Raw genomic sequence first — 11,389 nt, 5'->3', positions numbered from 1 at the left:
TAAGTGCAGAAGAAAGTCTTAACGTCCCTTCAGTACAGTGTCAGTGGATGTGGGCTGGAGATGCAATGACCTTCGACCTGCCGGTGACCATCTTCACTGACCACACCTTCTGTGATGAACGACTCCTCTCTCCTGGTGTCCTGCAAGCAAACAATCATATATTTTAGAACACCAACTTATTTGCTTTCTTAAAACATTTTTTTCTGAATTTCCTATAGAACAGACCTCAGTTTACACTCTCAATCTCAGGCTCCCTCCCCACTGGAGAGGTGACATTCACTGTCCCACTTGTCAGTCTGGATAGCCAGCCGATACACAATAATGTCAGGAAAGCATCATTTTAAAAAGGGCTCTGCAAACATGGCCAATAACTTTCATTCTGATGATCTGCAGAATAATTTGGCCACAAAACAAATTTCACCCTTCAAAAAGTTGCAGACTTCACTATATACAGTGGAGACAGTGTGGACCCTCTAAACTAAGTCTGTGGGATATGATCTTTGAATGAATGCAGACCAAACTGTCGTTGTATTTACTTACACAGCATGTCTTGTAGGATTAACTGGAGTCATCAGCAACAGCACAGAGCAGTCACATCTCAGGTCTAATAATAGAAGACAGGAAACCAAAGCACAAAGGAAACAGCAAGTAAAGCAGTTTGATCTAAAGTATGATTAAAGTTCAGCCTGATTAACATAAATGTGACAGCTACTAACATATTGTGGGAAGTAAACTAACCAAAATCCTTCCCACTCAGCTGATGTCTTTCTGTCCAACAGCTGCTCTTCTAGACTTGTAAGAGTTTGATGTGATGTGTGGAGTGCTGATTCAGAGCCTCAAAGAAATAGGTGGTCTCTTTTTAAAACACATAATTGAAATGTCATCATTACATAGGGTGAGACGTTCGGCCATACGGGAGGGGCTCAGAGTAGAGCCAGGAGCAGACCCAGGACACGCTGGAGAGATTACATCTCTCAGCTGGCTGGCTTGGGAATGCCTTGGTGTTCCTCCGGACAAGCTAGAGGAGGTGGCTGAGGAGAGGGAGGCCTGGGCTTCTCTGCCTAGGCTGCTTTCCCCATGACCCAGCCCTGGATAACCAGAAGAAGATGGATGGATGGATAAAACAGAAATGTTCATTAAATGTAAAAACAGTTTGCTTATGTCGCTAAAGAAAGACTAGATTTAACATTAATAGATGTCACAGATGTCCAAAAACAACCATAAAAAATTAAAATAAATACAGAGGTTAAGAATGTACAGTCCATGTTATAAAAGTGGATTAAAACAAGCCCCACCCCTAACGGCTGCACCTTCAGAAAAAGTTTCGTCTCGGCTCTTATCTAGTAGCTGCTCACTTTTCTATTTCAAACAATCAACAGAAAATTTCACTGAGAGATTTTATATAAGGTTTTTTAAGCTGTGGGTTAATTTAAGCACCATGAGCCGAGAGGCAACACCAGTCTAACACTAGCTAGCTAGCAAGTTTATAAACCTGGTGCTAATCTGAGAGAAGGCACAAAACCAGTTTGAATAAGAGTAACACTTTACTCACCAAGTCAGTGAATCACATAAAGAATCACAGCAATGCCAACAATGATCTCTTAAGCTGAAGCTTCTCCAGCTTTGCTCAACATATCCTCTGGGTGCTTAAGGGTGCTCCATCTAGTGACGCTATTACTGGGAGACTTAAACACTCATGTGTGCAACAAAAGTGAGAGCTGGAGGGGTGTGACTGAGGGACCTCTGTGCAAACCACAGTTTGTCCATAATGAACTATAAATGATATATGTAATATTTCCAAACTGTTAAAATGTGTTCTGTTTGCTGATGATACCACTCTGTATTGCTCAGGTAATAACCTGGAACAGCTTCTGACTAGAGTGGAAAAGAACAGTGGAGAATATACTAAAAAATGGTTTCATATAAATAAGTTATTGTTAAATATAAATGAAATAATATGTATTATTTTTGGCACCAGACAAATGAAAAATGTATCTAAAATCAGGGTTAATGGAATTGAAATTGAAAACGTGTACGAAAAAACATTTCTAGAGAGATAATTGATAAGCTTTGTTGGAAGTCCCATATAAACCATGTGTGTCACGGTCTGGGTGGCAGACCGTGGGGGATGTTGGACCCAAACGCTGGACTTAGTGCAATGAACAGTGCATTTATTTACAGTGGGGGAAAATGTACACCATGCAATAAGTCTCCAGAGTGCTCCCTCAACTCCTGTGTTGTGTCTTGTCCCAAGTGCTGGTATTCCGTGCTCTCTGCTCCTGTGCCTACGCACACCCCGTGCATCCTGCAGTCCCGTGTTCCGCTTTCCTGAGGAAAAACGACAGACGCAGCTGTTATGGCACCAACTCCAGCAGGCATACACTGAACAGCACTATAAACACTGACATGGAGTCTAACTCAACGATCCTGCACCGGAGGAAGCTCCCTCGCTCTGTTAAGTAGCTCCCCCGACGAGCCTGATCAGAAGCAGGTGTGTGGGAACCTAGGCGTGACCAGCAGCTGGCAGGGCCACACCCATCAGGCCTGCAGGTGGCTGTCCTTCATCCTCCAGCCACACACACACGTACACACACCAGCATGGAACACAAGAGCACAGTGCAGCAAACATACCTCCAATACAACAATAATAATAACAATAGCAATAACAATAATGGTCCACACTCTTCACGGACCCCGAGTCCCTGGAACCGGATCCGTGACAATGTGAAAACAAAAAAGTTAAAAACCGTTGCTATTCTGTACAAAACAAAAGATGTCCTGAGCAAGAATTCATTATAGACGCTTTATTGTTCTCTTTTGCTTCTGCTAATAGCTTTTTGACTAGCCTTATCGCCTGCTTTCTTGCTTTGTGGTAGATCTTTATTCTGTATTCACTGAGAGATTTAAATGTTAATCAAATAAATAAATTAGATAAGTGCACGTGGCTCCAAGATACTGTGGGCCACGGGTCAATGATCAATTTTGTAGTCGTATCATCAGATCTGCAGCCTAATGTACTGGACATGGTTGAATAGAGGGGCTGAGCTGTCAACTGATAAACACCTGGTGCTGAGTTGGATCAGGTGGCACATCTAAACATAGTGAGGGTGCTCTTGGAATGGATGGTCCGTGAGATCTTCTACTTCAGTAGAGCTTCAACAGCATTCTGAGGGAGACCGGGGCCCTAATTTCCTTCAGGATTACAGTTTTTTCTGATTGCTTAAGCACATTTTTTGTAACCATTGGCTAATTTTGCAAAACTCTTCACACAAATAAGAAAACCTGTCACCCAATAATCAAAACATTGTAGTTCTCTTGCAAAAGCAAACACAGCTAGATTAACTCCTCACACCTTCGTAAAAATGGTGTTTCCGTATCAAACAGTACACACAAGCCATCATCTACTAAGCACACAATGCGCCAACTGCACACTGATGGTATGAATACAAAACACATCTGGCTTTTGCTTTCTCTGTGCACAAGGTAGGCTATGTCAGTTTGAGCTCATACTGCTGTCATAGATCCATAAGCATAGAGGGATCCAAACTTCAAGTACTGGTGTTTATTCAAACACATCAAAACAAACACAAGTGTTTATTTCCAAGTATAGGATTATTTGCAATAATGACTATATGGGTTACTTGGTCTGCAGTGAACATGCTTCCTCTGCCCCAGCATCTGGTCATCTAGCAATTCTGTAAAGTCACAATTTCAGTATTTTTACATCAATGGTATTGGTGTGTTTCTCATTGGCATATGGCAGTGCTACAAATCTTAGTGCGAAGTGACTGTACTCACCGATTCTCATTTCAAGATGTCCTTATGGTACTTGCTACAGTGTAGCGGCTCGAGTTAGGCTGGACCCGTTGGCCAGCTACCCTCAGGGTCATTCCACGGTTGATGACATGGTCCACTATTGTAGCTCTGATGTCATCAGCAATTCTATTTCTTACTCTTCCTACCCTTCCTCTCCCCCCTCCTCATCTCCCTCTCCTCCTTATCCTTGTCGTCCTCTTCATCCTACTTCTTCCTCTCCTCCCTCCTCATCTTCCTCTTGCTCCTCCTTGTCCTTGTCGTCCTCTTCATCCTACTTCTTCACCTCCACGTCCTCTTTCTCGGCCTCCTCTACTTCTCACTCTTTCTGCTCCCTCCATTGTACTCCGCACACACAGCTTACCTGTATTATAGTGCTTAGGCTGATTGCAAAGTGAACTAATTATCTAAAAAAGTTTTCACATGTGAAAGTGTGCCAGACAGTTGGCAAATTAGTGTTAATGATAGCCATACATGTGTATACTTTTGCTAGGAGTGTGTTGGAAATTTGGTAATTGAGTGTTGGTAATTGACACACACACGCACGCACACACACGCACACGCACGCACACGCACGCACGCACACACACACACACACACACACACACACACATGTTTCTGTCTGTATTTCTGTGGACGTCACTTGCCAGCTGTCACTGAATGTCTCCCACGAGCACGTTTAGCTTTTTTAATGTTTTTCCCACTTGTTGCCCACTTGTTGCCCACTTGTTGCCCACTTGTTGCCCACTTGTTGCCCACTTGTTGCGCACTTGTTGCCCACTTGTTGCCCACTTGCACCTTTTTGTTTTTGTCTAAACCTGCACAAAGACAGAAATGCAGCATGAGGCCAGTCTCAGCGGTGCATTCACAGCACTATATTTTCCATTCTGCCGATTATTAATAATGAAGCCTGTTATTAAAGAAGCACTAATAATACTGGAGCTGTTAACACACACGCTTACACACATGTGAGCAGGAAAAGTATCTTTATTCAAATGCAGGTTTAAACCTCAGGACCAGCCACACCTTCTTCAAACTGTGAGACGAAGAATACAAGTTAGTAAAAGCTCAAAGTTCTTTGCATTGATGCTGTGAACATGAACGTGTGTGAAAGGTGTGTGTTGTTACAGCTTCGTACCTGCAGCTCACGAGACAAACATGTATTGGGTCTCAGCCTGGTCACCTGACAGAAACATGGTAGAAAAACATGAACGTGTCATTTCTCTGAGTCACTGATGGAAACATCAGCTTGTATGAACTGTTCAGTCTGATCCTCTGAAGTGTGTCAGTGTGCTGTTGGAGTAAAGCTTAGTTAGACTTGGACCTGGTTGGTAGTAGTCATAGATCTTGACCACGGCTGGCTTCAGGTTGTCCACTGGGAGCTCCTGGATGATCTCTAAGCTGTGGTTGATGGGTGTGTCCTTTGATAACTGGACGAGACAGAAACAATCGCAGACATAGTTTGTCCCAAAGATCATCATCTGGTGTCCCCACGGTGACTTTCACTTACCTCCTCTAAGTACACCAGAACGTGATCCTCCTTTTGCTCAACACGACTCACCAGGAGGCCACGTTTGAGCTGTGAGGAGATGACATCATTTTATTATTATCCTCACAATTATCACATGAGATGCACTCGTTGGTAGAATCTGTCTAATTACTCACACTCTTCAAAGACTCGGGGTCTGGGGAAAATCCAGAGAGCATTTTGATGTCCAGGATCACCATGTTTGTAGTTTCCTCCTTTCCACTGTACCTGTGTTTGAACAGTGTGATTATACTGACCTGTGTGCACACTTGCTTTTCATCTACCAGCAGTTCCTCCACACGGGTAAAGAGCGCTCCTCTAACCTGTCACATACTTACAGTGATTGTATTTGCACAGTGAATTTGGGTCGAGCAGATTCACTGGTGTTGACCTCTAGATGGACTTTCACACTGAGAGTGGTGACATCAGCAGGTGTTGGGATGTTGTAGGTGGCAGAAATCTGGGAAACACACTTGGGTCACGTGTGGAACAGAACTAATCACACCTCAATGCACCCTGCTGTCACTGTTCTACACCATGACACATATTAGCACACATACTTTTATAGTCATACCTATATGTCTATATTCATCTTAATATGAGGATCTCTGTTATATCTACACTCATTTATACGAGTGCTTGATGTTTGTTGTATATTTGCTGCTATGACAACTCAGTTTCCCTCTGGGATTAATAGTTTCCCTGATTCTGATACAGACAGAAAGTTCATTTGTTTTTGCTCAGTTCTCCAATTTAGTTTAAAATAGCATTGTACTCTCTACAGTTATTACTGCCAGGTCTAATGTCTTTATTGTGTATGAAAATACATGTGCAAGATGAGCTTTATTACATGTGACAATGCTAATGCTCTCTGAAGTTGTATAAGGAAAAAGAAAAAGAAGAAACCCTTTCTCTGACATCAACCAGGAGCTTCTCACGTGATGCTGTCACTGACCTGCACTGAAGCACATGCAGTGCCCTTCACCTCCAGCCTGTATTTTCCTGACACGTCCTGCAGCGCCTCCTCCTGGTAGAGCAGTTTGTTGCCCTGATTTACATCAAACGTCAGCTGACTGCTGGGAGCCTGAACTGTCACTGTGCTCCAACCTTCAGCACTGAACACCAGAGTGGAGTAGAGAGCCAGAGCCTGAAGAGCCACCACCGTGTCCTACAGGATGGATTCATTGTGGTTAACACACACAGCATGTGTCTCCATATTTCATGGGCTTAAGTGGAATAGACATTAAGTTAAAACGGCCTGTGTCACTTTGAGACCCTCTCACAAAAGAGATCCTTAATCTCAAGTTTTCCAAAGTTCACTTCCTGGTTAAATAAACGTTAAACAGGTTAAAATATCTTTAACTGAGAATTATCAAAGTATAGAAATTACAGGTATAAACTCGCAGGTGATCTGTTATTTACAGGCTGTTACGTGTAGTTGGTGTACAGAAGTCTGAGGTAACATTGCTATTCTGTAAAAACAATGAATTTTTAGACTTAAATGTCATATTCTAACTAAAGAATAAAAACTTCTCTGCCTGGCTAAAACAAATCTGTTTTACATATCTGATAGAAAACTGAAAGCTTCAGTATTATTTCTTCTGTCCCTGGTTTTGTCTAAGACTGTACTCAAAGATGAGCTTCATACTGTTCGGGTGGTGTCGTACCTGAGTGGAGGAGAAGCCTCCGTAATAGTTCTGCTGCCCAGTCAGCCACCTGATAATACCAGAGGCATATCCCAGATCCTCAGCAGTCGGGGAGGCGCTGAGTTTGGCCAACAGCACATAAGAACTGATCTCCACTGACAGGGAGGCTGATGTTTCTGCTGCTGTCTGAGACCAGTAGAGGAAACCTCCTACAAACACAATAACAGTCACGGTGATGCTAATGAAGCCTGAATGATGTCCTGCTAAAGGATGACTCACCTTCCCTCACTGCAACTGTGTCTAAGTGCTGCAGAAGGTGAGCTCGGGTCTCCACGTCTCCTGCCAGAGTGAACACATAGGCCAGCAGAGCTGTAGTGTAGGTGTTGCTCAGGTCACTGAGAGACTCCTTGAGACAAGCCAGGCTCTGGATCATCACAGGATCCTTTAAAAGATCAAAACAAAGAACTTTAATGGACAAACAGAAACCTTCTTTCATTAAACCCAGTGTGAGAAGAATAGGAGGCAGAGTTCCTGATTCAGTCACTCAAAACATCAGCGTGATAATAGAAAACACAGCAATTAGAGGAAAGTACAGATCAAGCAAAGACTGGAGCAATCTTCTAGTAGTATTTACAATATAAAAAACATATTGAAAAAACACTGTACAGGTTGGGTGGTGATACCAGTCCTTGCTGGTGAGAGTTCAGGTATGTGGATGACACCTGGGTGAAAATCAATTCTCAGGACGTTCCACAATTCACAGATCACATTAACTCAGTGGAACGACACATCAAATTCACAAGGGAGGATATGAAAAGTGTCAGGTTAGTCTTCTTAGACAGTGAGATTTCCATCAGTAATGGAGGACATTTAAAAGCTGATGTGTACCGTAAACCTAAGCTCCAGCCGATCCAGGAGAGAAGGACAACTGCTGCCTAAGTGAAAACCTGTAGTGATCCCGTATGTGTCAGGAGTATCGGAGCAGCTGAGGCACATTTTTTTCTAAACACTGTGTCTCTGTGGCTTTTAAACCCCAAAACACGCTGCACCAAAAACTGCTCCACCCCGACACAAACAGAGTAACATAGTGTACGGTGTTAAGTTCCAGAAGGATTGCCAGGATCTGTACATCGGGGAAATCGAACAACCTCTGGCTAAGAGGATGGCACAACACAGAGGAGCTACCTCGTCAGGCCAGGACTCTGCAGTCTATTCACACCTACAGACCAGTGGACACTCTTTCAATGATGAGGATGTAACATCCTGGACAGGGAGGAACGCTGGTTTGAGTGTAGGGTCAAGGAGGCCATTTACGTGAAAAAGGAAAGACCATATCTGAATCGAGGAGGGGGCCTAAGGTTACATCTTTTGCTATCTTACAATGCTGTGATTGCAGCTATTCCCCAACTCTCTGTGAATGGTACTCATGGCCATTGATCAGTGGTCTTTGATCAGTGGGTTTTGGTCAGTGGTTGTTGATCAATGGTCATGAGAATTTACATAATTACGATTAAGGAACTGACCCCCCAGCCCACTGTTCCTTCCTGACTGCACTCCATGAGCATCTGGCAGCATAAATTAACCAGCTGTTAGTTGACGAGAGACACCCAGAATGGCTAACTGTAGGGCGGATAATCCTGAAGGGAACGGTCCCATCCAACTAGGCCAGACAGTCTTGAAGGGATCGGTCCCATCGGTCCCATCCAACTACTGACCAATAACCTGCCTCAGTACCACATGGAAGCTCCTGTCAGGCATCATAGTGGCTAAGATGAACAGACACATGTTCCTGTGCCTCACTCATTGGCAAGAATACCAGAGGTGCAAAACACCAGCTACTTGTAACAATCAGCCGAGACTGCCTGGATTGATTACAAGAGGGTCTATGACTTAATGCCCCACAGCTGGATCCTGGAATGCCTAGACCTGTACAAGATCAACAGGACTTTAAGAGCCTTCATCAAGAACTCAATGGGGATGTGGCATACAACACTAGAGGCCAACTTCAAGCCCATAGCACAATCACCATTTACCAAAGAGATGCTCTGTCCCTATGGATACTGACTACGGAATAGAGCAGTTGTCAGCCATCTCCTGTACGTGGATGACATCAAGCTGTATGTCAAGAGTGAACGAGACATCGATTCACTGATCCACACCACCAGGATATACAGCAACGGCATTGGAATATCGTTCGGACTGGAGAAATGTAGTCGGATGGTAACAAAGAGTCAGAACTGAGGGAATCGAACTACTAGAAGGCAACATTGCAGACATAGAGGACAGCTACAAGTACTCCAACAAGCAAATAGGAACCCCAAAGAGGCTGCTGGGAAAGCTGCAACCACCAAGTACCTGCAGAGGGTCAGGCAAATCCTGAGGAATCAGCTGAATGTTAGAACAGGATCCGGCCTATCAAAACCTACGCCCTGCCCGTCATCAGGTACCCTGCTGGGATAATAAGCTGGCAAAAGGAAGAGATAGAAGCCACTGACATCAAGACAAGAAAGTTCCTAACCATGCATGGAGGGTTTCACCCCAAGTCCAGCATGCTAAATGGAAGGAAGGAGGCCAGGGACTGGTGAGTGTCAGCACCACATTCCAAGATGAAACAACGAATATTCACGAGTACGAGGAAGATGGCTCCAACTGACAGCGTGCTCAGTGAATACCTCAGCCAGCAGAAACTCAAGAAAGAGGAGGAAGGCGAGGAACCATCATGGAAGGACAGGCCCCTGCACAGTATGTACCACCAGCAGATAGAGGAAGTAGATGATACCCAGAAATCCTACCAGTGGCTGGACAACGCTGGACTGAAAGACAGCACAGAGGCACTAATCATGGCAGCACAGGAACAAGCTCTGAGTACAAGATCCATAGAGGCTGGGGTCTATCACACCAGGCAAGACCCCAGGTGCAGGCTGTGTAAAGATGCCCCAGAGACAATCCAGCACATACCAACAGGGTGCTAGACTGCTGGTTAAACCTAACTCCATGGCTCAGCAGCACAAACTCTACTCCTTTTTTTGTTGAATACCTTGATATTCTTTGACTCTACTCACATGTTGGGATGTATTCATTTCCAAGAAGGCGGCAGTAACGTACGCACTGAGAGTCACTTCATCAGATACACCACCCTGTCAACAGAAGACATCATAGACACTTTATCATCAGTGCACCAACATTCAGGGATATGAAGTCATGAAAATGATTTTCAGCTGCATGTGGTTTTAGTATCAGCAATGTCTTGATGCATGTTCAAACATCCAGCTAAAGAGATGAACGGGAAGTTGATTTTGTTCATCTGGACATTGTATTTCCAGTGAGATGGATGTTTCTTCACCTCAGGTTTCCCCAACCTTATAAACAGTTTGTGTAGTCATCTAGTAATCAGAAGGTTGGTGGTTTGATTCCCCGCTGCTCCAGCCTGCATGCCAAATATTTGTGGGCAATATACTAATCCCAAGTTGGTCTCTAGTGCATACTTTGTATTTTCTATAAATATGTGTGAATGCTACATAGAAAGCAGTGCTGCTGTGAATGGAACAAGATGTATGGAAATTATTTCTTGAATAAAATAATAGAATATACTGATGTGAGCTATTACAGTATGTAGTACAGTGTTTTCCATGTATGCATGACATTATTAATAAAATTTGTTAAATCCAGACTGGAGGCTGTTTCCACAGTCTAACAGCGAAGAACTGCAGGTTACCTTCATTCCGTTGTTGAAGAGTTTCCCAGACTTTTCAAAACAGCCATTTTCTTGTTGTTTATGTTGCAGCCAGGTCTTAGACTCTTCGATCTTTCTGGGATCAATAAAGACGAAAGACTGAGCTTTGGCAAAACTTCTTACCACAAACGCAGTCAGCCTGACAGAAAGAAAACAACACTTACACGTCTTACAACGATGGAAATGTTTGGCTGCGAGGTCACATTAAGAGAAAGAAATACTGATCATTTTGAAAATAAACTTGAAATTTCAAGGTTAAATTTGAAAATGTATTTTGAGACAAAAGCAGAAATGTGGATATCACAGTTATTTCAGGACAAACTGCCACGGTTGCTTTCCCCTCTGAATTAGTGAAATCGTACTTCAGACTCAGTTTTAGTAACAAGGAAGGAACTGATGTCATTGTAGCAATAAAAACAGCGTGGCAGTAAGTATAAGTACACTGAAAAGCAGAAAGTGGTGCAGAAAGCTGCATGTGGTTAAATTTGTATAAAAGGAAATGGCTGCTAATGTACAGATGCAAGGATACCGATGGTTCCACGCTCGTGGAATAAAGAGGATCTATGCTGTATCACAAGACCACTGATTGATTTCACTACATCTACTCAAGGCATTTTATACAGGGTATAGCAGTCGTTTGAAACAACAATCATTTCAACTGTTTTCTTA

At 43.4% G+C, this 11,389-nt stretch overlaps 1 protein-coding gene across 1 annotated transcript in view; it reads right to left on the bottom strand.

Moving 5' to 3' along the window:
- Positions 1-4,790: 4,790 nt before the first annotated feature.
- LOC309702936 (alpha-2-macroglobulin-like) overlaps positions 4,791-11,389 on the bottom strand; it is a 48,938-nt gene continuing 42,339 nt past the window's right edge. Inside the window, exons 26-36 of the mRNA XM_082527588.1 lie at positions 10,703-10,859; positions 10,050-10,124; positions 7,267-7,429; positions 7,009-7,196; positions 6,297-6,509; positions 5,680-5,801; positions 5,479-5,569; positions 5,324-5,392; positions 5,138-5,243; positions 4,952-4,996; positions 4,791-4,849 (exon numbers count right to left, since the gene is read on the bottom strand). Of these exons, the coding sequence (XP_082383714.1) occupies positions 4,959-4,996; positions 5,138-5,243; positions 5,324-5,392; positions 5,479-5,569; positions 5,680-5,801; positions 6,297-6,509; positions 7,009-7,196; positions 7,267-7,429; positions 10,050-10,124; positions 10,703-10,859 (1,222 nt within the window). The 3' untranslated portion in view covers positions 4,791-4,849; positions 4,952-4,958. The remainder of the gene's footprint in view (positions 4,850-4,951; positions 4,997-5,137; positions 5,244-5,323; positions 5,393-5,478; positions 5,570-5,679; positions 5,802-6,296; positions 6,510-7,008; positions 7,197-7,266; positions 7,430-10,049; positions 10,125-10,702; positions 10,860-11,389) is intronic.

This window comes from Aulonocara stuartgranti (genome assembly GCF_965226115.1).
Source record: "Aulonocara stuartgranti genome assembly, chromosome: 3".
In the NCBI taxonomy this organism is placed as follows: domain Eukaryota; kingdom Metazoa; phylum Chordata; class Actinopteri; order Cichliformes; family Cichlidae; genus Aulonocara; species Aulonocara stuartgranti.
This window is presented reverse-complemented; position numbering and strand designations above follow the sequence as displayed.